At 39.4% G+C, this 26,602-nt stretch overlaps 2 protein-coding genes across 3 annotated transcripts; both read right to left on the bottom strand.

Moving 5' to 3' along the window:
• Positions 1–86: 86 nt before the first annotated feature.
• Positions 87–5,846, bottom strand: lrrc34 (leucine rich repeat containing 34). 2 transcript variants are annotated; one of them, XM_049566013.1, is made up of 10 exons: positions 5,714–5,846; positions 4,308–4,420; positions 4,163–4,227; positions 3,930–4,016; positions 3,094–3,222; positions 2,107–2,202; positions 1,803–1,957; positions 1,521–1,676; positions 759–885; positions 87–667 (listed from the first exon to the last, which is right to left on the bottom strand). In XM_049566013.1, exons 1-10 carry the CDS (start codon positions 5,818–5,820, stop codon positions 404–406), a joined length of 1,299 nt encoding a protein of 432 aa, XP_049421970.1. In that variant the 5' UTR covers positions 5,821–5,846; the 3' UTR covers positions 87–403. The 2 variants fall into 2 exon arrangements, with proteins under 2 accessions (XP_049421970.1, XP_049421971.1); XM_049566014.1 differs by having other exon boundaries at positions 1,803–1,954.
• A 1,247-nt stretch (positions 5,847–7,093) lies between these two features.
• Positions 7,094–15,536, bottom strand: mynn (myoneurin). Its single transcript, XM_049565984.1, has 9 exons — positions 15,488–15,536; positions 14,838–14,889; positions 12,436–12,713; positions 11,403–12,352; positions 10,518–10,677; positions 9,998–10,176; positions 9,717–9,809; positions 9,465–9,590; positions 7,094–8,232 (listed from the first exon to the last, which is right to left on the bottom strand). The coding sequence occupies exons 3-9, from the start codon at positions 12,699–12,701 to the stop codon at positions 7,820–7,822; spliced, it is 2,187 nt and encodes a 728-aa protein (XP_049421941.1). The 5' UTR covers positions 12,702–12,713; positions 14,838–14,889; positions 15,488–15,536; the 3' UTR covers positions 7,094–7,819.
• Positions 15,537–26,602: the final 11,066 nt, after the last annotated feature.

Here is a 26,602-nt window from a genome sequence, read left to right as displayed (position 1 = left end):
GTTTTTAATTGCAGTTTGTTTGTTGCCCCATTTGATAAAATCTGTGATGAACTTGGATGCTCTTATGGAATACTTGGCTGTCTAGCATGCATGCATAGGTTTATTTTACAAGCTTAAATCTTTGCACTTTACATTATACACCCTTAAATCTATGCACTATACACTTAAATGTAAATAAAATATAAGGATTTACATTTTGGAGGCACCTTTGATTAAAAAAATCTCACAGGCAACAATTGATTGTTCAGAAGACTTATTTTATCACCACAAGTTTGAGAGTTCTCAAGATCTTTCTTCTGGCACATATACATTGTGTTGTTTGTTTATTTGATGTGTGTGCAGGTCTCTTTAAGTCTGTTGGGATTCTGGAGGGTGTGAGAAGGTTTTGAGATTAATGAGACCCCTAACAGGACTGTAGGGGAACAAGCTGCTGACTCTCAGTGTGTGGTGCAGAGGTAAAGTCAGAGCTGGCAGTGTGGTGTGTCAGCAGGTCTGTTGCAGTGTCGGAGTTGGGGGATGTGTCTGTAGCGGAGCTGTTTGTGTTGCAATAGTGTCTCCTCAAACAGTGGAAGACCTCAGCGAGAAACACCTGACCGTCCACCTCGTAGGCGCTAACATCCGTCTGCTCTGGAGGAAGACGGCCGCTGGCGATCAGATCTCTGAAGGCCTGAAGGGGTAGAATTAAAGTTATGAGGTAAAATATGACTGTGTCTCTGTTGCAGTTCTGAAAGGTGAAAAGGATGTGTAGAAAATGTCACCTGACAGACAGTCTCCTCCAGGTGGTTCCCCCAGATGTAAATGTGATTCAGAGATGTATTAACTGTCAAAGCATGAGCCAGAGAGAGCAGACCCTCCGTCCTGATGTTGTTACTGCTGACAGACAGCCTGACAGACAGAGACAGTGTTTGTATGTCTCCTGTAAACACTTTCAGATGCTACAGGGGAGTCTGATAACAGATAATAATTCAGTCATCTAAACATTGTAAAATATGTGAAATACTGGATATTCTAACACCTTCAGACCACTAAAAATGATTAAAATAAGTAAAACCAGGATATTTTCTCCGCTTCAAATTTCTAAAACTTCTTAAAATGAGGAAAACAGGATTAAAATACCTAACACAGCTTATTTTATCCCCTTTTAATCTCTAAAAGTCCTTTAATGAACGTAAAAACATGAATTTTTCCCTCCTCAAATCTCTACAAATCCTTTTAAAACAAAAACGGGATATTTCCTCTTTTTCAAATCTCTAAAAAATCCTTAAAGTAAGTTTAATAAAACTGGATACTTTGTCTTGTTCAGACATGATCACAGTCATACACAATTAGACATTCCTAACTTTAGGAAGCTAGAAAGGTTGGGAGTCAGTGCCCTGACACCAAGGTGGCACAGAATACATCACGTCTTAAAAGCAACAGCAGGTATGAAGAAAATGTGCCGTTTGCCAGAGGGTAGAATGCCCCTTTAATGGTTATCTCATGTTGCAGGGATGATTTTTGTCTGAGTGTGTTGGACTCACTCTCTCAGGACGCAGCCTGGCCAGGTAAGGGCCTCACTCAGGTACACAGCACCTTCATCTTCAATCCGATTGCATGACAGATCTATGACCTCCAGGGTCAGGTTCTGCTTCAGCAGCTTGGCCAGATGATGCACGCCATCACGAGTCACTCGGTTACTGAAGACAACAAAGAGAAGACTGTTCAGTGGATTCTGAAATGTACCTGTTTCACTCCATCTATCCAGAGGATGAGGAGGATTTTAAGAATACACAACTTGCTGTAGAGGATGATTTTGTTCCTACCAGCACAGGTCCAAGTAGCGCAGGCTGTGGTTGAGCCGCAGGCCTTCAGTCAGTCTCTCCATCCCGGTGTCCGTCATCCCCATCTTCCCCAGGTGGAGCTCCACCAGGCTGCTGTTCACTGCCAGCATCTCAGAGAAGTGCACTGCCCACTCCTCCTGAGACAGACAGAGAGCTTCAGGTTAGAAGAGTCATACATCTGTCTGCTGATGTATATGAGCTTGTACATGTATGCTGAGCTTGTATTATTTATCAAATGTGATTTTGTGTGTATAATACACCAGTGTGGTGCTCAGTGTGTTTGTACCTGGTGGCTGAAGAGCAGTGGCCGGCTGATATCAACAGAGCAAAGAGTTTTGTTGCTTTTCAACATGATAGCAAACGCTATCACACTCTGAGTGGCCTGCAGGGACAGAGGCAACCAACACAACAACCCTTATTATCAATGTAAAATCAAAGGAAGAAAATAGATATTCATATATATTATTTTTGAGGTTAATTTTGTGTAACAAATTGTCACCTAGCAACAGTCTTTGGGGCAGAAAAATGAAGCCAAAATGGAAGTGCCAAAAACTGCAGTTCTTGTAATGGCCACTGGAGGCTGGCTCCAAGAGTGAGTCAGTCCCCACAGACCCCATGTTAAAATGCCCAACATTACAGCAGAAATAAGCATGTTTACAGCCTGGTACAAAAAACAGTTTTGGTCTCAATATCCCTGTTTATGACAACTGTGCAAGGGTGAACCTTTATATTACTCACCCATTTTGATTTTATTAAAGCTTAAAGATACTCATAGTTAAGGGCAAGGCTGCTTTGAATGACAGGCTGTCTGCCAGGCATTGCTGCAGTCTATGGGTCAGATCTACTCCTCACTCATCCACAGCTTCACCACCTCGTCCAAATATAGTTTGGTTTAGTTTCATTTATTTGAGAAGGGACATTACAAATGAACAAGTACACATGGTATAAAAATACCACAATTAACGAAGGGGCTATTTTTCTTTTGTAGTCCGTTAAGCAAAGGTGTTACAAAAGGCTTCTTAAAATACAACAAAGAAACAAAAAGTAAAAAAATAAATAAATAAATAAATAAAAATAAATAAATTGCCAAACTCAGTCCACAAACAGGAGTCCATAAACCAATGGGTGACGTCACAATGGCTACATCCATTATTTTGCACAGTCTGTGGTTATTAGCCTGATGCTTTACAGAATAAATAGTACCAGCATGATGTGCTCTTTGTGTGTGTGTGTGTGTGTGTGTGTGTGTGTGTGTGTGTGTGTGTGTGTTTACCAGGTCACAGTTGGCCAGCTCCAGCTCCCTCAGGCTGGTGTTCACCTGCAGCATGCTGGCCAGATGCATGGCTCCTCTGTTCTCGATCTTATTACCTGACAGGCTGAGAGACACCAAGGTGCTGTTACACTGCAGAGAGAGAGGCAGAGGGAGATATCATCACTTTCTGACATCTAACATCTTAAGGCAGAAGTGCGAAGTATCTGAGTAGTTACTATCAATAAATGTCATGTTCAGACTGAAACCAACAGTAAATGTATCCAGTAACAAGTACTGTGTGTGCACCATAGGTGTGCACCTACAGCCTCATATATCTTCTTCCTCTGTGTGACAAAGCTAGCTCCATTGTTATTAAAAACACATCAGTGGGCCACACTGTTGCACTGGGTGACATGGTCTTTTATCACTATGAACACACACTGTAGCTTATTTTGAATCAACCCCACAATCACTGCGCTGCTGCAACAAATACCCACTAGAGTAACAAATGTAGATTAATCTGCTGCTGAAAATAGTCCCCAACAAATGCACTACTTCCCTCTGTTTGTTTGATGAAAATACAGTGATTAGGTGTTTTAGGAAATAACTTAGATTTTCTAAATATATATGTATATACAGAATATATTAGGGTTGTTCTCAGTAGGAATCAACAGGCTTGGAGCTGAGAGTCGCAGACAGTAAGTCAGACAGCATTGACAGACAGAGTAACACATTGTTGTTTTGGTATTTTCTGGGTATTTGTTCTTATTAAATAAAAGTAAAAGTAAGCAGAAGAGGTGCCTATAAAAAGTAGCTCTGTGAGTGTATGTGTGTGTGTGTGTGAGAATGGTATGAACCTGAAGGCTCTTGGCAAGAACTTCAGCGCCGTCTGTCTGGATGTTATTGAACATCAAGTTCAGAGAGTGCAGAGCTAAGCTCTCCTCCTGCTCAGTGAAAACACAAAGATAAACATCGACTACAGGTGGAGCATTAATAATATGGCAAAAAAAAAAAACTCCATATGGGGTAACAGCAGTTTACCACCAACCTGTCCAACGAATTAAACTATTTAATTAAATTTCCTGCTCACCTGTAAGAGGTCAGCTAGGTGTCCGACCCCTTCATCTGATATGTTATTGTAACTGACATCAAGACCTATTGAAACAAAGAAAACAAGTTTTACATTGTTAAACATGTCCTAAGGAGTTCACCCTCACCCTTACCTGACAGCTCACCTGCCACACTCTTGTTGTTTCTGAGACATTTTGAGAGAGCAAGAACATCTTTGTCATCAAGTCGCTGAACACGTCTCAGGCGGTTGTTACTGGTCAGTTTTAAGATGGTGTTCCTGCCAAAAACACACACAAAAACACTTTAATTAATTTCATAATTAAACACTCATGCTGCCTTCAGACTCACTGCATTAAATTTGAAATCTGATCGGATTTACATGCTTTTGAATGGAACACAAACAAATTGCATAACTAAAAGTTAATGAACAGCTGCTGTGGGTTTATTTTCTAAATTAAGTAGTTCTTGCATGAAAATCCAAACAAAACTAAGAAAAAAGTAGTTGCAAACTGGTAGTATCAGTAGTGGAAGCAGCAGCATTTTACTGTTGTAATTAGTTGACCTGGAAAATTTAAATTTGTTTTATTTCATTTTGAGTAGCGTAATTTTATAAAAATACAATATATTTTCTTGATCATATTTTGTAAGTAACAAGGTAATTGTGCACTTTAGCATTTACACTAATGTAATGGAGTAAAAAGTGCAATATTTTCCTTTAAAATGTTTTGGAGTAGAAGTTTGAATAGCAGAGTAAAAAGTAGCCTTCATGAGTAAAGTGCACAAATTCAAAATTGTAACTTCAGTACAGTGTAGTAATTGTTACATCAGTAAAGCAGTGGCTAAAAGTACATTTACTGAATTAATGTACATTTTGGATGTAATTTACTTCAGTAATTCCATTTTTATGCTACTTTTTTTTATTATTTTTTTTTTTACCTCTACTCCATTTACTTGATCCATTCTAATACTTGTTATTTTACATATTCATATTATTAATACAAAATATTATCAACAAATAATACATGATATGTTATTTCAGGTTATCCAACGATAAATCAAGTAATTAAAATTAGCTCTGCCTATACCAGCGGTAACATTAAAGTGATGAACACATTAACTACTAATTATAATCCAACAAGCGAGTCTGAAATTGGCCATTCTGCAAAATGAGTACTTTTACTTTTAGCAGTTCAAGTATATTTAGATGGTAATACCTTTGCACTTCTTTTTCACATTTTAAAAACAGAATTTTGTATTTTTATAACAGAATATTTCTGTGGCATTAGTAAACTACTTTTACTTTAAGTAAATGATCTGAATACTTCTTCCAACACTAAAGTAAAGTACTTAATTACTTTCCACCACCTCATTTTGCTGCTAATATTTGGTTACCTTTACTTACTAAGTAAAATGGAATATTTCTAAACTGTGATGCTACCACTGAAAATATCAGTGTCAGGTTATCAGTCAGCAACACCTGAAGGCAACATGAATCTCGGAAGCTAATGATGGCTTGTTTCGTCAAAATACATTAACTTTAAGTAATGTCACATTACGTAGAGCCACTCACTCCGTTTCCGTCGTCGTCTCTAACACTTGTAAAATGTGTGGGTTTATTTTTATCTCATGTTCTGCGCAGAAAGCAGCGTAAAAGTCTGAGATATTTTCCTTAGCCATCGTTATTCGTGCAATGGGGTTTGAGTTACTACGGCAACGAGGGCGGATGGCGTCTCGCGAAGGACAAAAACACACACACACACACACAAAAAAAAACAACAGGAAACCCAAGATCTACCGAATATAATTATTTAGCTTTTTAAAATATGCAGTCGAGAGACCAGACCACAAGACCAGCTCCCTAGTTTTAATATTTTAATGGCTTTATTTGGTATTCAACCACAAACGTACATTGGCTGTCATTTCTTTCTAGGTTAAATGTCCCTTTAATTCTTCCTTGAGTCACATTAGGGACTGTTCTTTACCTATTAGAGGAGGGGGTGGTGTTGTTTTCTTTTTTTGTTTGTTTGTTTTTTGTTTGACTCTCCCCGAAGCAATAAATATTCTTCCTCCAGTCTCCCTGAGTGACTAGCGGAAAATGCATGACCCTTACTCCACCATAAGTCAGTTATTCAGTTTTTAAAACTTACCCTTAAGTGATTCAACATTAAAAGTTGAAAGATGAAGATGAAATCCTGGAATTAAAAAAAGTCTTGCTTTTTCATTCTTGTCCTGCATGCTGGTTGGTTCATGCAAACAGTTTATTTTTGGCCAATTTTTAAATGAGACATGTAGAATAAAGGGACTTTGATGAAGCATTACCATTTTAGGGTCAGATTTGATTATGTGTTTTTTCTCATTGTACATGATGTGTCTAAGGACTGCCAATGACAATTTCTGTTTTTACAGTGTATAGCTATGATAAATGGTTTGATTTGGGCTTTCAGTTTTTAAAGAAAACATGCCTTCCAATCCCAGCTGTCAAATGAATACACAATACAGCCAGTTAAAGTTGTATATCCCTCCCCTAAGCAAAAATAAAAAGCTTAAGTCCCTCCCCAGTGCTTAAAAAAATCATTTGATATGCCTACCCCTTCTTTGCACCACTCCTTCCCCCTCTTAAGTTACAAAGTCCTTAGAACTACAAAATTACCATATTACTGTCTCCAACATTACATTAGTTTAGTCTTAATAATGTAAATGTAGACTTTATTTATATTAATTTTGAATACATATTTACTTTGTGCCAATTAAACCTTATTTTGTATGTTTGAGTACACGGTATTTTAGCAGTTAAGCTTTTAAAGACTCCCACTGTCATACTCGAATGAGCTTACAAATTAATCTTCATCATGGATTTTCATTTTTACATAACTATTATTTAAGCAATAATCATTTATTTCTCAATACTATATCTGCAAAAGTCACTGAGGCAAACACATCTGTTCCTTTTTGTCTTTAATTTTATTTTCCTGTTGTACAGTTTTTATACAGCAGACAACTTGTATATGTAAGTCACATTTCTGTACAAGTAATGCAGACGTTTTATCGAAAAAAACTAGGAAAGAGAAAAAAGAAAGCATGGAACAAAAAACAGCTACTTTCAAGCTGAAAGAAACGTGATTCAGTTTTCAAACTTGAAGCACAAACACTTCTGCTAAGACCTAAAACTGCTGCTTAAAAAAAACTGTATTACACTGAAACAGAGAACTCGGTTATGTTTACATTAATTAAGCTAACATCACATATGTGGAACATTTATGATAAATAAAATCACATTTCATGGCGATATCAGCTGACCTTTGTTATCTATTAAAAAACAATGCGTTGTTTCTTTACATGAGAGAATTCAGACAGAAAACTAACTCCAGCCACACATCAACGTCTGTGAAAGTGTTGTTGGATTCAAGTTTTTGGTGAAGTAGTGACATTTAAGTGACTGTTGAAGCTTGAAACACAGAGCCAAAGTAGATGAACACATCTGTTTCTACACTGGAGGAAAAAATGTAGAGCAGAAAGCACGTTTCTGACGTCAGTTGTGTTACACATATTTTCACCATTAAAAAATGGTCCATTACAGTCTGTTATATGGTAATACATGCCTGGATGTGACTGACTGTGGCTTGAATGCTAAAATGTGAAAATGTTCCACGAGAGTGACACCGCTGTGCCTCAGGCCTCACTGCTGAGGAGGGTTGTGTTCGGCGTTGTCCACTGTCCTGATGATGACGATCTGCTCCAGGCTCTGGGCGGGCGAGGGCGGTGGCCGCAGCTGCTCCACCAGAGCGTGGAGGGTGTCTGAGTTGATGGTCTGCTCCTGGTCGGTTTCAAAGGTCACCTGGTCGGTGCCGGTGGTGGTAGTTGTGATAGCAGGGTGAGCTGGCTCTGCCTTGAAGTCCTGCATGATAGCGGTGGTGGTGGTAGCAGTGTCATCGTCAGTGTCGGCTGCTGACGGCGCTGTGGCTTTGGGGATGGGGGTGGCTGGTTCGGGGTTGGTTGGCTCGCCTTCCGGAATGGAAGCCATGCCTTTATTTTCCTGGGTGAGTTTGCTCTGGACAAACGCCACAGGATGACTGGAGGCTAGGAGGACGACTGCTCACACACAAACACACACATGAAAACAACAGAAAGTTATTATCGAACAGGTGGGAAACTAAACGTGAAAGCTAATTCCAAATGAGGTTTTGGCTAATCGTTCTTGCACTGAAAAAAATGCAAGATAACAACAGAGCAACAGTTTATTGGTGTTCTACAAGAAAAATGAGAATTACAGCCTCATGGTTGTATGCTTCTGCAGACAGGTCAGGTTGCAGTAATAGTTTACATCCATGTCTGTCCAGACCTAGCCCAGTTTCAAGGTGGACACTGAAGACTAGTGTCACCATTTCAGTATCTGACCAAATGTTTCCCCCTCTGTTACTGAATTATGATGTTGAGTAATGGCTAGAAAAGTGTGAACATTATGATGTCACAATGAAGGTGACCTTTGACCTTTTGGATATAAAATGTCACCACATCATCATTTCATCCTATTAGCTATTTGTGTGAAAGTTTGTCATAATTAGCAAAGGAATTCCTGAGTTATGGCCAAAAACATGTTTTGTGAGGTCACAGTGACCTTTGATCACCAAAATTTAATCGGGTCATTCTTGACTTATGTTCATGTTTGTGCCAAATTTGAAGAAATTTCCTCAAGGCCTTCCTGAGATATCACGTTCACAAGAATGAGATGGATGCAAGGTCACAGTAACCTTGATCACCAAAATCTAATCAGTTCATCATTGAGTCCAAGTGGGCATTTGTGCCATACCTGAGGAAGTTAGACAGATTCAAGGTCATGGTGACCTCTGACCACCAAATTCTCATCAGTTCATTGTTGAGTGTAAGTAGACATTTGTGCCATATTTTGTCTCGAGGTGTTCTTGAGATAGTGTTTATAAGAATGGCATATACAAACCGAACAGCCCAAAAACAACGCCTCTGGCCACAGCTATCGCCGGCACAGAGGCATAAAAAAAAAAGCAAAGAATGGTGGGCAACTAATGTGATCAGTGTATGCCTGAACACTGTGTAACACCGACAATACCGACTGCTGCTGCAAGTCTAACTCACAGGTGTAAATATACACTCCAAGCAAGCCTTCACACTCACACAAACATTAATACATTACCTTCACTCTTGGCAAAATATGACTCCAACTTTTGAAATTTGAATCACACATGAAATTTGATTCAGAGATCTTCAAATTAACTTTATTTTTCTACTGCTATCAATTACTGTGAACTTTTCCCATAGAAACGCGCGCACACACACACAGAGCTCACCTGCTCTGGCTCTCTCCTTGTGTTGCCGCACTTCGTCAGCGTGAGCCTTCTCCTGGTGTTTGATCATGTTCTTCACGCTGGCAAACCTGTTTCCACACAGCAGGCACTGCACACCTGTGTTCCCCTCTGCACACACACACACACACAGACAGCACAGTGTGAGCAACATTAAACCCTACTTTCATCTTCTCTGATCACTGAGGAGCATCTTTCTTAAACTCAAAAGTCTGATGAGGGATCAGGCAATCTCACCTGGGTGAAGTCTCCTCATGTGTTTCTTCAGTTCGGAGGATGTCACAAACTTTGAGTCACATTTCGGCTGTGTACATTTGTATGGAGTCTCACCTGAAACACAGACACAACCATATATTCAGGAGTGTGACAGGAAAAGCTGCTTGAGCCAAAAGATGACAAATTTTGGCTGCTAAATGCCACAATCTGTCCAAACTGTTTGGAAGGAAACCAAACAAGTTCTACTGTGAAATTCTAGCTGAGGTTCAATCCAATTAATAAACATGGGAAAAGACTCTCACCTGTGTGTTTTCGTGCATGAGCAATAAGAGAAGAAGAAACGGAGAATGACATGCCGCACAGATCACACTGGTACGGTTTCTCTCCGGTGTGTCGTCGCTTGTGATAGGTCAGCGTACTGGACTGAGCGAACGCCTGACCACAGATGTCACACACATACGGTTTTTCCCCACTGTGCAGTCTGCAGAGAGCACACACACAATTATAGTCATTTATCATTACTCAAGAAGACTGGAAACAGCTGGCCTGGTCAGCACCTCTACAGTTCACTCCTTCTCTGTATCGCATTCGTTTCATCAGTACAAAACCTGAAGTGTTGAAATGACGTTTGTTGTTTTACAGGTGACTATGTGTCGGACTATTTCTTGGTCAAGGCCAGATGCCAGACAACGAGTGGAGTCTATTCAACAGCAACCAAAGGTGAGATACCCCAGAGCATTTTCCATTTACCACTCTCTATCAGAGCTGCTACTGTGCAAATAATAATAACAATAATAATAATTCCAAAAGCAGTGCATGTACCTGATGTGTATTTTGTAGTTGGACGACGTAGCAAACTTGAAACCGCAGCGCTCGCAGGTGTAAGGCTTCTCCTCTCCATGGTGCATCCGGCGGTGAGCGACCAGCTGACACTTCTGAGCAAAACACTTGTCGCAGTCGCTGCAACTAAATGGCTTCTCGCCTGCAACAAACACCATAGAGACAGAAACATTCAGTTCAGCCAAACTGGTGGAGAAAAAAGAAAACATGTGGGTAACTACGTCAAAATTTCTTCGTCTGAAACAATGTTCATTCTGCCCTTGTTGTGTGTTTCATGAAATTTAACCTCAACTTGAGGCACTCTATGGGTAATACATGAGTCCACCTGAGGATGATCTGCTTTAATATGACATGCATGTGCCATGCTGCTCTGATTATCTGATGTTCCTGAAAATATAAGGAAAACTCATCTGAGGCAATATTCACAAGAAATATTCGGCTCAAAATTCATCCAAATCGCTCGTTTTACACAAACTTACTGTAGTTGTTGCACTCAACATTTGACAGTTTGGCCATTGCTCTGTACTGTTACTGCTATGCATTGAATATAATATGAAACATCCATAATATGTGTCCCTCAGGGGATGTTAGTTTACTCACTGATAGAAAAGAGGTCCCTTAAAAGGGGTGCTTGTATGTTTTTATCACAGACACACATACACCACTTGCTGGCAGTAGCCCCTTTCACACTGCCTGTTAAAGCACCAAAACATTGTTCATTTTGAGACTAAAACATACATACCTCAACCAAAATTTTAATTTTCTACTTTGAATACATCAGGGACACTACTGGAAAGTTACAGAATGACATAAAAACCTCAAAATAAATAAATAAAAATAATAGAGCCGTCCTTTCAGTCAGCTCACCTGTGTGTATCCGCAGGTGAGTTTTCAGCTGGGTAGCTTGTCTGAAGGTTTTGGAGCAGAAGATGCAGACAAACGGCTTCAGCCCTTCATGGATTTTCTCATGTCTGCGCAGGCTGCTGATGTCTTTAAACAATTTGTTGCACTGGGTGCATGACAGCGTCATGTCGTCCATTTCTGATGGATCCTGTTCCCCACTCTCCAGATCCATCCCTATGTCATCGTATTCTGTGGCCGTTATGCCCAACTCCTCTTCTATCTCCTCCGTGGTCTTCCTCCTGCCTCGCCCCCGGCCTCTCCCTCTGCCTCTCCCCCGCCCCCGGCCTCGCCCTCTCCGTCCCTCTCCACTGCTCAGTCGAGGTTTCTTGGTCGGAGAGTCATCCTCCAGAGAGGGGCTCCAGTCTTCAGAGTTATCAATAAAATCTTTGACGCTCCCGTCAGAATCTTCCCAAAACGGATCTTCACTTTTAATTCCACCTCTTCCTCTCCCTCTCCCCCTGCCTCGCCCTCTGCCTCTCCCCCTCCCCCTGTAGCTCTGGGTTTTGGGTGTGCTGTCAGCCGAGCTGCTCGCCTCCATCTGCTCGCCTCCAAAACTCTTAGGCTTTCTGCCCCTCTTCCTTCCCTGTCCTCTTCCAACAGAGATAGTGGGGGTGTACTCTTCATCACTTTTCTCTCCTTCTTCTGTATCTACATCTTTGGCCTCATCACCCTGCTCTTTGCCAGCCATCCCCTCCTCCTGCCATTCCCCAGCGAGGGAGGCGATAGACAGTGGAACTGGTGAGCTGGGGCTGCCTGGAGAGGTTGGACTGGGAGGGGAGGGACCAGTTTCTTTATCAATCTCTGACTGGGACGTTTCGCTCAGCTCAGACCAGTGGGGGGCTTCCTCTAGAAACTTTGTGGCCTCGGATATTCCCAGGAACACAGCAGCTCGACGCACCGCTGCTTGTCTGGTGCTGCAAGCATGAAAATATTATTCGTTTAGTTTGTTAAGAACAATTTAGTTTAATCTGAAATCCTACATGTGATGCAGTTTTACCTGCTGAGGTTCATCTGTCCAGTGTAGATAAACTCCAAAAGCTTCTCTAGAGCATACCGGCTGACTTTATCAGGGTCCAAGGTTGTGACCTCTTGACCCTTTTCAGCCTGGGAGGAGAAGTACTTGCTGAATGCAGCCAGGATGTTGCGGTGGGCTCTGAACTCCACATCTCTCACCATTATGGTTATATCACACAAAAAGTCCATCTCTCGCTGCTGATGTAGGCGCTGCAAGAGCAGCTTCCCATGGTTGGTGACGTTAGCCATTTCTGCTGCTGGCTAACAATCAAAGAGACAGTTAACATTATTGCCACTGTTTAGTAAACTTCAGTTTGAAGATATATCAACAAATACACCAAGTTATGCTCCTCTTTATGGGATGGGGGCTGTAAGATGCTAAAATTAAATAATTTCAAAAGCAATCAGCTTACATGAAACAGACCAATGAACCACTAATTGCACATATAGTACATTTTAATTTCAACTTTGCATGTCACACTTGTGCGGTTTTAAATGGCAAAAACTATGTTTTATTTATTGCTGCTACAAGACATTTATTGTATGGTTGTGATGATTTTAATACACTGTTTGAGTACATTTGTAACCAAGACTAATAATCTGCTGCTTTCACAGACAAAGACAAATGTATTTAATTCTACCACATAACCTGTATTCATAAGAGTAACTGAACGTAAGTTAACTACACTATTCTTACTCAACTATTAGTTTCTACAGCTCAGGGCAAATTAGATTTAAGACTTTTCCACATGACTTGGAATGTAATTCAAAACAAATTTGTCTCATGGTGCGGATGAGAGCAGAACACAACTGGGAAATATCTAGCATTTATTGGCCATTTTATATTTCTTATTCTGCATGTGGAATTCCACTGCCTTCATTCCCATTGTGCTAAGTTTGAAAAACTTCTGGCATAAAATACAAATGCCTCGTATGCATTGCCTTGAACTGATAAAATCCGACTTTGCATTTCTTAGTATTTCACAGAGTTTAAAAAAAAAAAAAAGATTTTAAACATTTTAATACCAATTCAGGCCTTTTTTTTTATTAGATTAATTAATTTAAAGCCTTTTAATAAGTTTTAAGGATCTTTGGGAGCCCTGTATTATAGTGGTCTGCAATAGTTGGTTAATTACATTTTTTAGACATTTTTTAAACACCAAAAATTCTGTTTTGCTGAGAATGAAAATCAATGAACAACTGTTAACTCTACAAATCTAGCTGCCTCCTGCTAAAAGAAATCATATTGCTCAAAACTATACTCAAAGTTATTACTATTTCTTCTTATTGTCAGCAAATCCCATGAAAATACCAAAATCAACAACATGTGAGTCCATGAAGACATAAAAATTTAACAATTCAAATGTAGTAAAAAAAACAAACAAACAAACAAAAAAAACCCTCAGTAATTTCACTGTATTTAACAACCATTACTCAAACAAGAGGAAATAGTGCCTTTGTTTGGGTCTATTTTCAGCAGCGAATTAATCCACATATAGAGCAAAAATGTTGCTCATCAATGTGTTGGGGCATATTTTTTTGGGCAACAATAAAGCTTCATGGCACAGGAATAGTAAATATAATATTTAATACCTGCATACAGCCTGTAAATAAAATAAGATTATGTGCGTAAATTAGGATATTTATGAAGTGGCTCTGGAAATTGCTTGTTTTAAAGCCCTGACTCAGTCTGTTAATACAAAATATAGGTTATTACAATACTAATGGTTAATGCAAACCTATTTTATACGTAACACTCCACAGATTTGTGTGAACTGTAGAGAGGAAAAGGTTTCATTCATTCATTGTTTATGTGAGTGTACAAAGCTACAGCAATTCTGGAAGTGTGGTTGAATGTATAGATCTTATAATTGGAAAGGAAATTCCTTTACAAGCCAAACTCTTTTACCAACCAGAGGGATAAATGCAATATTACAGAAGAGCATGGATGTACTATGTTGAAATATTGATAAGGGAACTGGTGGCCTGTCTAGCTTTGGAGAGACTAAGAACTTTGCTGCTTCTGGAGTTTTTGGAAATTCATAGTTTAGAATGATTGATGATGAAATTGCATTGCTGTTATTCATATACATATAATCATTATACGTATCATTATTTATTTGTTAATTATTCTGATAGGGTTGGGGGTAATGCACACACTTTAGTTCAAATGTTAGTGTGTTAAATTAAAGAAATAGACGGGAAAAACAACGACAACACAAAATACTGTCGATATTACTCTCTCACCTGGTGAAAATCCAATGTTAGGGATAGGAAACACAAACAAAATATTTCAGTGAAATTTAAATATCAAAACTGCATCTAAACAGAAGAAAAGACTACTTTGCTGTGATATTAACATTTTTAATAAAAGAACTAACTTACTCTCAGTAGTGTGTCTGTTTCACCTCTTCTTTTGCTCTCAAACTGTAGCTTCCTGTGTCGGAAATAATTAAGAATGGAAAAGAGAGTGTTGGGACGTGCAAAAGATAATCAGCAGGACATAATGACAACATAAAAACATATTAATCGTGGATAGAAACACTTATCAACACATATAATGCTCTGAATCAGCAGCCTTGACAGGTGAGATGGAAAAACAGTTTTGGAAAATAAAAGCTCCCGCCTGCTTCCTGAGCAGGCCTTACGGTCATGCTAATGCTAACAGCTGTGTCGTCGATAGGTTAAAATGACTGCCGATGATGGCTTGTTGTTGCACGTAGATTTATATAAACCTCGTGTACTGTACAAGCCGCGTCATGAGCGATTATAGCGGCTGAGTGTTTAATGAGCTTGGACAATGCATGAAGCCAAAGCTAACTATTGCTGTAGTGGTAAAAAGCGCGGAAAACATTGTGCTCTTATTTCGAAGGTTCGACGGTTTGTACCGGCGGTGTCGACGTAAGTTGGCACAAAATGTTAGAAATGCTAATTTCAACGACGACTTGTGCGAACGCGTCATCAACTGTGCTACATTGTTAGTGCAAATGCACCATTATAATTCCACCACAAAGAAAATAATAGCAGAAAAGTACCTTCTAATATCCGCGATCTTCAGCCATTATCCCGTGACGTCAGGGGTTCTCGCGAGATTTAGCTGTTCAAAGATAATCAGTTCGGTCGAGATGAACACCGCCACGCCCGGACGACGGATCAGTGTCAGGCATGATTATCATCGCAAAAATATAGAAGTACCCACAAAAAGAAAATATTGCCTCTACAGATTTTATTCCATTAGCCTCTATGTTATTATTTGTTTTAAAAACATGGATTATACTCGTGATTTTCAGGTTGTAATGACACTTGTCATCTATTATTTCAGGCTACAGTGAACTGTGTAGCCTAGACATCAGAGTCCGAAATACTTTATCGATCCTCGGAGAGAAAATGTAGTTCGTTACAGTCACCCTGATGTCAAGCATAGAAAATTATAGAAGAAATAAGAAGTAGCCTATAGGTACGAAGTATATAAAAATATAAAAATAAAACATGTGCAATAAGCCACAATGTTAACAAGTACAAGTATAGTAGCCTATGTAAAATATTTAAAATAGCCTATATTTAAATTCTAATATAATTTTTTAAATATAATATTTTAATATATATATAATGTGTTCAGTATTTAAATTGTGTAAAAAAATACAAAAATATGTGCCTTATGCTACAGTACAATGCAGGCTAATTCTACAATGTACAATATATATATATATATATGTATACACACACACCACACACACGCATATACATACATATATATATATATATATATATACTGTATACATACTGTATATAACAATTTTCAGCATAGCGACATTGTGCAAAGGTAATAGAGGCTTTTTTTTAAAGGTTATAATGGTATTTTAGCTTTGGATTCTGAATTTGATCAATAAAGTTTGTTCTTGACAAATTCTGCCTGATCCATTTTATTATATAGTTATGTCCAGACTTTATATTTGCTAATTTACTCTGTCAAATATTGTTTTTCCTGCTTTCATTTGTAAAATTACATAACTATATTTCCATTGTTGCTTACAGTGTGAGTAAGTCTTTTTTTTTTTTTTTTTTTTTACCACATAGTACCTGTATGTTATTAGGTGCTTTTTATGCACATAGCTTTATACTGTATGTTAGCATATAGGCTACTTTTGTGCATTGAAACAGATTCCAGCCTTCTTAGAGGAATAAAGCAAAGCTGTCAGTTACTGCTGAGGAAGAAAAGTAGAACATCTTGCAATTAATTTATTGATTGATTTCAGTTTTATTGATGCAGCTTGGATTCTGAGGAATAAAGAAAAGGAGTTTATTGTGATATTCTGTACTTTGGACTTTTATTTTCAAGACTGGATGAGTTCACTAAAGTCATGTTGCAACTAGAAGAAATCTCAAAACTCATGAGCTTAAACAAAATTTTGAATTTTGAATTGAATTTCAAAGAAGAACTTAATGTCGGCAGAAAAATGTTGTTTTTTGCTGACCTCCAGTGGTTAAAGCACCAAACACACACCAAACCATCTGAGATGCCTTCTTTGGTCAAATTTGCATCAAACTTCAGACTTTCAACTAGGTGAAATGGTGCTTTATTTCCTGTGTGAATGTTTTGTTTTTTCCCTAAATAGACTGGGTTAAAGTGTTTAATTGAGTTAAGATTCAGGACACTGACTCCAAACCTCCTCACGTTCCTATGCTGAGGTAATTAAGTGCATTCACTCAAATGCTGTATTAAGTACAATTTTAAGTATTCATAGCTTGCTCATATAGGATAGGATAGGATAGGATTCACTTTATTAATCCCCTATGGGAAAACTGTTTTGCCACCATAAACAAAAAGACATACACAGTGTGTAAACAAAGACATAGACACAATCCACACACTATGTCACACCAGGCAGAGGCATTGAATGTAAGTACATTGATCCACTGCAACAACAATAAGAGGGTCAGAAAAAAAACAATACAGTCAATAAGTTAAGGAGAGGATCACAGAAACACAAAAGTACAAACTGTATGCAGACAATAACAGCATAAATACATTCTACATACACTGAATGAATAGATGGTTAAAAAAAGGCAATGCATCAACACTGTTCATTAAAACTGCTGCAGGAACACATGAAGTTCTGAACCTTTCAGTGAAGCATTAGGCAATAGGAGCCAGTTGCTCCTGCTGCTCCTCTGGAAGATGTTGTACAAGGGATGGTCGTCTTGTGACAGAACACACCTGAGCTTTCCTCTGGTTCTCTGCTCTGTTAATGGTCTCCAGCAATTCTGGGGTCAGGCCAATAATTGCCTTCTTGATCAACCTATTGATCCTGTTCCTATCGCTGATACCCCAACAAACAACAGCACTGATAACAACACTTGCTAAAATATCTTGATAAAAACATGTAAGAGATGTGTGCAGACATCAAATGACCTAAAGAACAATCTGGACTGGACCCTTTTAAATGTTCTCCATCCAATCCAGCTTGTTATTCACATGAACACTGAGGTGTTTGTTCAAGGGGACCACCTCAACCTCTTGTCCTGTACTCAGAACAGGGATACCCTCAGCTTTTTTCCTTCCTAAATCCACAATATGCTCCTTAGTTTCTCTACATTAAAAATAAGGCGAGCTTCTTTACGCTATCTAACAAATCTGCTCACTTATTTTTAGTATTTTCACTTATTTTAGTATTTCCATTTTATGCAACTTTAAGATAATATTGTATTTTTTAACTCAACTACATTTATTTCCCAACATAACTTACTTCACGGATTTATATAATTAATACAAAACATAATAAATTATTACAGATAGCAAGCTGTATATACGTTATTAAAAATAGCTCCCCCTTTACCAGTTGCAACATTAAGGTGATTATCACATGAATGCATAACTAGTACTAATCTAATAATATAATATAGGTCTATATTGTTCTGAAATAACCATTCTGCATAATGAGTACTTTTACGTTTGGTGCTTTTAGTAGATTTGTACACTGTAGTATTGCTACTTTTAGTTATAAATAAAAGATCTTCCACTGCTGGAAAATACTGTGATAAACAGTATTTTTCTATCTATCTACAGGATTAATCTGATCTATGATCCTCACAGCATATTACAGTAAATTCCTCCTCTGTGGTGCTCAGCACTCTCACAGCAGTTAGGGTGATTTAAACCACAGCAGGTGGAGTTTAATGGGGAGATAAGTGAGCTAAATATTGTATGAAAATACACCTTCAGCCTCTCTGTATCTCTTTATCTCGTTTTATTTTTCTGCCAAGAGGCTCTCTCCTGTTATTATCCTGCTCTCAAGCAACCATCATCAACCGTTATGTTTAATGACATTTGAGTCATAGTTTCCGGTGTTTTCCTTGTTTTGTTGCCTCAAAATAAAATCATTAAAACCTTCATAATGTAAGCTCAAGATCCTTACTCTTTATAAATGAGTCTCATTAGTGTGCAGCAGCGGGGGCAGAAGCAGGGGAATCAGTGTGGCATTTATCAGGAGCTAACTGACATCCAGGGAGCTGTTTGAGCTCATGATGGCAGTTAGTAATGCTTCTCTCCTGCTCTCACCTCTGATACAGAACAAGAGCAGCAGCAACACGTTATCCAGCAGCTGGATTTCTTGTCCAAATTCTTCTGCACTGGGAAGAAATGATTGTAATGACAACCAGGGGTGCCACCAGAGATTCAGGGCCCCATAAAAAGATCACAATGGGCCCCACTACCACAGCCCACCCTGCACAACTGCTGTAACCACACCTCCAGAACCCAGTCAGCTCATTCAAAGCTTTTAGTAACTTTACTTTTGCAGGGTTGCAACTCTCTTGTCATCCAATATGTTGAGACCAGACCTCGTAACAGGTCACAAATTGTTAGGAACTCATGGTTCAAGGTATCGAAATGGCTGCCAGAAATAATTAATTATTATTATTAATAATTGTTTATTATGTGAATCAATTGACATTAAATCACCTCGTGGGGCACCATTCCCAAAATGGGAAAAAATGTCAGCCAGTTAATGATACCATTCTCATAAAACATACTAAACTATCAATTTGGAACTCTGATTGATAATTAAATTAATATCTATAACCAAAATTATGGCATTAATAGTAAAGGTTAAAGGATTTTGGAGTTGACATAGCAGTGGCTGACAATTCATTAACTGTTGTGCGATATTCAACAGACAGCAGGCATGATTCCAAAAGCATTTCTTCACAAAGAAAGCAAAGCAAAACAAAACACACACATTCTAAGTATATACAAGCATGGGTGTGCATATGTGTGTGGGTGTGTGTGTGTGTGAGAGAGAGAGTGGCAAAAAGGTGTGTGTGTGTGTGTATGTGTGTGTGTGTGTGTGTGTGTGTGTGTGTGTGTGTGTGTGTGTGTGTGTGTGTGTGTGTGTGTGTGTGTGTGTGTAACTAAAGCTGCCTGGCCTTCAAACAGCATGGCTGATAATAGGAAACTACAAATGGATTGTCCTGATCAAGGACTGTAGAACCAAGAATGACCTCAGAGGTCAGGGATGAGTCTACCTGACCATGTGGTCAATCAAACAATGGAACAAAGAAAAAAAAGCGGGAACTTTAAGTTTCCTCTTAAAGAGAAGTCATGTTGAAAGCCAGTTTTTGTGAGTATGCGTATGTGATTTGTGTTGCAAAGGGTCTGGGTTAGTACAGAGGATGTTTAGTTCCATGCAAGACTCTGTCTGTGTAAAGAATTAGCAAACTGACATCAACTTAGCTTTGATGAAGCCATCTAACCAGTGACCTAACTACAAACAATCACAACAATAACTCAATGAAAAGCATTGCCCAAACCCAACCAGCGTTGTGCAAGTGTTGTCACTTTGAGGTGTTGTTACGGATGTAGTATGTTTTTTTTTTTTAAAGAGACTGTATTTAAACTGTACATTTTCTGTAAAATGGAAGTGTATTTTGAAAACAGACAATGCATGTAACCGGCAGAAGTTGACATGGCGTCCAACATACCCAAGCTACCTTGCATGTTATACATGGACTTGGAAAGTCCACGGCCAAACATTGATATGCGATGAGGTCGGAGTGTGAATGTGTTGGCTGTCAGCAGGCCACATTGAAAGCAAAGCTGCAGCTCCTGCTGTGAGGGTGTAGCAGGTCCTCCTGCTTGACATCCTGCTTTTTCAGAAGTCCAAGGGTAAGAGCCAGATACCAAACCAAGAAGCCGAGGTTTGTTGGCCTGATGACATCATGGGGTCACATATCACTGTGAGACTAGTGCCCAGTCAAGTTTGAAAACTGGGTCCATGGGCAGGACTCTCACTGAGATGTAACAAGTGAGGCATCCTGTGGAGATTAGTGCCAAATGGCTATCCTCAATCATGTGCACATAAGTTAAACAAAGCTGTTACATCCATTTTGAAACAAGAGATTCAGTGTTTAACATATTTATTATATTTAAAAAAAAAAAAAAAAAAGTATTTTCTGAGCTAGTGTTTAAATGGATAACATTTCTGAATGATTTTGTATAATCTGTCACAAAAAATGTTCCTAGAAGAGGCCTCACTTTTCTTCCCAGTAAACACTCTTTACAAAGTTATTTTAGTAACAAGGCTTCTCTTTGAAAGAGTGAGTCAGTATCAGAGAGCGAGAGACAACACTGCCAAGCCAGTGAGCTGTGTGTCTCTGGAGAAGGTAGAGTGTAAGAGAGATCACGGCCTTTTGTGAACATTAGAAACTGAGACTTCCCATTTGGCTCCATCAATTTGCCTGGAGGGGAGGACTCAAGAAGTGAGACAGAGATGAAAAAGATGTAGCCCTGATCATATTATTGATCTCAGAGCGTTTCAAGTATGACCTGCAATAACAAACAATAAATGCAGCTGTGTTTTAACACTGTATAGTTCTGTACATGTAAACAGAGACAGATCTGCAGGTCTTGCACGTTTTTATGTAGCTCACGGCTATGGAGTGCACACACTGGAACAATAGGACGACTACAGTTGAAGGACTACAGTTCAGTTCATGGCCTCAGAAAGAGAGGTCACCAAAAACAAAGATTTACAAGTTACATACACAGCCTTTAATGTGTATGTTGCATTTTATTGCTGTAGATGTTTCAGGTTGTGCTCATTCTAACTCCTTTATATACTGTTGTATACCTGTAAGAACCATGTATCTCTAAAAAGTAAAAAAAAAAAAAAAAAAAGCCCTGCCTTTATCTTTGTGATGATGCATTTTCCAGCTGATCCAATAGAGTTTTTAAACACCAAATCTGGTGGAGTTTTGGCTTTGCCTCTTCCTTTCCCTGTGTTTCCTGTTGTTTCCCCTCCCTAGTAGGCTCGTTTGAGATGAACTGCGCCTCGCCTGGAAAGTGGATGAGAGCCGGCAGCTGCAGCAGGAGGAGGTGACAACAAACTGTTGTGAAGTCAAACAGTTTCCTGATAGTTTCCAGCAGCCTTCTGTCTGTACAGGAAGTCACAGAAACACTCACATCCTGTCCGATATGGTGTTGATTTATTAAGATATTATCAGACGTTTGTTCTCAGTCTTCAGTTGTTTTAATTATGACAGATTAGTTTATCAAAGTATTTTACAGGTGATCTGTAATTTATGTTCATGGTTTAACCTGCATTTTACATGAATTCTGATGTAAATCAGCATCATATCAGTTTGCTCCTGTGGAGCACACCTGTCCCCTCAACTACAGAGGCTAAATGAATTGTGTTTGACTATACGGTTAATATTTTCAGAGAGAAAAAAATACAAGAAAATAGCTTTCATTAAAGATAAGTCAGATAAAGTTAGGGCTTCACATCTGTACAGATGTTATTTTAAGAATCCTCACATACCACTGACCATGACATTTCACAATAAACTGTCCTAAACCTTTCTCTGTGTCCAGAGGCCTGTACTATGAAGCCAGTTCAACTTACCCAGGATATCTTCTCTTTATCTGGTTTGACTAACCCTAACATTGGCCATCTGGATAACCGGTACGACAAAGCTGGTTTGTCAACTAGGTCAGCCAACTCTGGGTTTTCCTATGCCAGCCACGAGCATGGTCATGTGAAAGAAGCGGGGGTGTTAATAATGAGAGACATCGTCAGAACCATGAATGAAGCAGGCTGCTTCATATCATATGAGATGAAACGGTAGCAAAAGTGTTTGTGACTACAAGACAGTAACATGTCAGTGGTGCGGGATGTAAACGACAATCTGTAATATGTAAACGGAAAATCTAGCATTGAAAACACTATCCAAAACTTCACAATCGTCCAAGACTTAAATTACATGCAGGTATCACTGAGCTATGGGCCTATGTGACTGTAAACCTGGTTAATTTTTTTTTACCAAAGTTGGGTGTTCTTCACTGACACATCTCTGCATTTACCAGCAACATTTGAGTCACTTTTTGTTATGGCAGTTCAATTTAGGACCCAAAAAGCAAGCACAAGCTAGGGCCTGTATTACGAAGCAGGATTTGAAATTAGCAAGGTAACTTCAGGGTTAACTCTCAGTTTTCAGTACCATTAAGCTGGTTCTCTTTTTACCGGGATAAATCACCATGGCAAATTATGCTGAACAGTTAACCTGCTCCGAAGCAGGTTAACTTCAGGGTATCGGATCATGGCCTGTCCACACCCCGACCTCTGACCAATCAGATCACTGAAGAAAAAAGAATCCATGGACTAAAGGCTGGAGTCTTAGGTAAAAGAGAGGAGCCTATATGCTGTTATAGATCAGTAGAATAAGATAATTGTTCCAGGGCTCTATTTCCTCTAATTTCAAAACAGAGCTTCTACCAAATGGAGAGATCATTCACAACACTGAACACCTGTTTCTGCAGTATTTGAAATTATGTGAAGTTTATTTTAGTCTGCAGTGATGATGTGAGACACCTACATGATGAGAACTAGGGAAAAAAAGATAATATTTTATTAGTAAAATAATGCACACACTGTTAATTGACTGCCGTTATTATGAATGCAACATTTCGGTTAGATCGACCTCATTAGTCATTAACTACTTTTCCATCCTTTACTCCAGTAGCAGAAACAGTCTGGCATCACTTTAGAGTGTTTTATGTGACATGCTCAGAGTAGTGTTATCATCATCCAACTAAACAGCAAAAATTACTCTATAATAATAAGTAGAAATGGAAAAACTCAAGTAAAGTACAAGTACCTTAAATGTATTCTTCATTTCAGTACTTGAATGAATGTACTAGGTGACATTTTAATACCAGAGAAGACAACGTATCACCAGTATTAAAAGTGCGTTTACATTATTTTGTCATGAACATGTTATCAGTGACTGCAGCTGCCACGTTTCTGCTCTGAGCAGCTGAAATGCAAATGGGAATCTGAGGACCATTAAATGAGATTAGAGTGACAAAAAATTAAGCAGCTGGTTCAGGATCAGCCTAATAACACATCACAGGTTCTTCATGATTATTTTCTATTAACTGAGGGGAGGAGGCATTACTGCTCATTTATCAATGTTGCTTAATTCACTTTGACGTCTCTGTCTCTGCTGCTCTGTGTGTGTGTGTGTGTGGGAGGATATGTACATAATGAGTTTTGTGCAGTCATGCAGATGCCTTCAGGGGTCGCATGGGACTGAGTGTGAGTTTATGTGTGTGGTTATAAAGACTGAAGAGTGCGTGTGTGTTTGAACAAGCGATAACAGAGAGGTTTAACAGCCTCTCCAAAGTGATAACAGCAAGAGGAGGCTGCTGATGTGGCTCAGAGAGGCAGATCTGTCCGTCTATCCACCTGTCTGTTTCTTTGCACAAACCTACATCTCACACAAAATGAGGTTGTGAGTTCTGCATGCAGCTTTTATGGATAAGAAGAATAATAATCACCAGCCAGTATAAACTTATATCTGTTTATATTACCAGACCAGTGGTGGATGAAGTAGGCTACTTAGATCCTTTACTTAAAGTAAAAGTAGAAATACCTCCCTCTAAAATAATTCATTTACAAATAAAGGTCCTGCATTCAAAATGTTACTTGTTGGGCAAAAGTACAGAAGCATTATCAGCAAATACTGTAAGTGTTACAAGTAAAAGTATTCATGATGCCTCATTCCAGTCGCCAGAAACAATAAGGGCATCATACATTTCTGCAAACCAAATGTTAAATTTGCAAATTATTGTGTAGTAGATATGTTGAAACTCCATGAATCAAAAATGCTGTGGTTAAAGCTATAGTGCGTAACTTCTGTCGCCTCCCAGTGGATATTGTTATTACAACTAATAAGCCGGCAGCACTTCCATGTACACGGAGTAACACTCGCCACACACCGTGTACACAGAGTAACACTCACTTCACACCATGTACACAGAGTAACACTGGCCAGTCGCCACACACCGTGTACACAGAGTAACACTCACTTCACACCATGTACACAGAGTAACACTGGCCAGTCGCCACACACCGTGTACACAGAGTAACACTCGCTACACACCGTGCACACAACGCTACACACCGTGGCGAACACCAGGCTGCTAACATTACATTACGTTCATAGCACCATTTCCAAGGAAATAATAAAGTCCTAGGTCCAGCACATGTAACAGCAACACATACTACTCATAATATAATTATAAACCAAGTCACTTACTTATCAAACAGCAGCAAGGCAACATCCGTGTCTGCCCTCAGCCCAATTTCTTCCTTTAGGGAAGGAAAAGCGATGCCAATACAAATCCTTGTTTGCCTTCTCCGTCGGTCACTTTCCTTCTTTGCTAACAGACTTTCAGCCGAACGTCCAGGCTTTTTCTTTGTGGTAGGATCCACTTCTGAACCGTGTCTCGGCCGCTTCTTTGTTGCTTTCTCTTTTTACCTGCGCTCTACCTCTTGCTGTGACACTCTCCGCTCGTCCTCCCCCTCCCTTCTTGTTGTGAGGAAGCATTTCCTGTGTGCCAGCGCAGGAATGTCGCCGGTCTACACGCATACTAAAAATGATATATATTGAAAAATACCGCGAGATGTTAGAGGAGCCGATTGGCTTAATCAGCATTGTGTCATCTCCTTTAGTAGTGGCTTGGGTGAAACGGACATTTACGGACCTGTAGAAGTTACGCACTATACCTTTAAAATGTGTTTAGGTTTAGGCACAAAACCGCTTGGTTAGGAAAAGTCATGATTTGGCTTAAAATACGTGGTTTGGGTGGCACAACCCCAGCAGGAAAGCAGCAGTGTCTCAGTTCAACAATCACTTTTCATGACAAAAAAAAAGCATTTTTGTCTCTTTAAAAGCAAGCAAAAACCTTCGTGGCCACTTAGTCAGTGGTTGTCATTTAATTTACAGTGGCAACCTCTGAGGCTAAAAAAATGAAGCCAATGCTGTAGTGCCAAAAACTGCAGTTCCTCTAATGGCCACTGGAGGTTGGCTCCAAGAGCGGGTCAATCCCCATAGACCCCCATGTTAAAATGCCTTACTTAAATTAACAGCAGAAATAAACATTTTTACAGCTTGGTACATTTTTTTAATCTTAATATTCTTTTAAATATTATTTAACCCCTTAACATTTATCCATTCTTGGAACCCATTGGCTGTATTCAGCGTCTGACTTCCGGCAGATGGCGATACAGCCTCTGGGGGCAGATCCCCAATTTTTTGGCATTCCGGTTTGATTTGGGTGGAGGAGGCGAATTTCTGTTTCTGACTTTTGTTTATATATAAGTAAATATGCTGAACCATTGCGATGGATTCAGAGTTTGCAGTGACGCCAATTATGTTCCGCCTCGTTAGTTCACCGCACGGACCGTTTAACCTGGCAACAACTGCAGCTGGCTCAAACGTCATTGGTCAGTATCACGCGGACTACAAACAGCCTACAAACGGAAACCAGGGCTCTTCCGCTCTTCTTCCGGAGGCAAGATCTCTGGGGTTTGCCTACAGACTCTACATTCACTGACTGTAGAGTCTGTATATAGAGACTAACATTTATCAGGCTAACAGTTCTGAATAATGAAGGGTGGGCCATTTGAGTGACAGGCTGTCTGCCGATAGTGTCAGCTTCTCAGTCAGATCCACCCCTCGCTTCTCCACAGCTCCAGCCTCTCGCCCAAATATGGTCACTTCTGGCTCCAAAAAACTAAAATGGCGATGGCTGAAATGCTGAATTCGAAGTTTCAGAATGGGAGTCCACAAACCAATGGGTGACTTCG

The sequence above is a fragment of the Epinephelus fuscoguttatus genome, linkage group LG21 (assembly GCF_011397635.1).
Source record: "Epinephelus fuscoguttatus linkage group LG21, E.fuscoguttatus.final_Chr_v1".
Classification (NCBI taxonomy): Eukaryota; Metazoa; Chordata; class Actinopteri; order Perciformes; family Serranidae; genus Epinephelus; species Epinephelus fuscoguttatus.
Note: the sequence above shows the minus strand (reverse complement) of the source record. Positions and strands in the feature narration are given on the sequence as shown.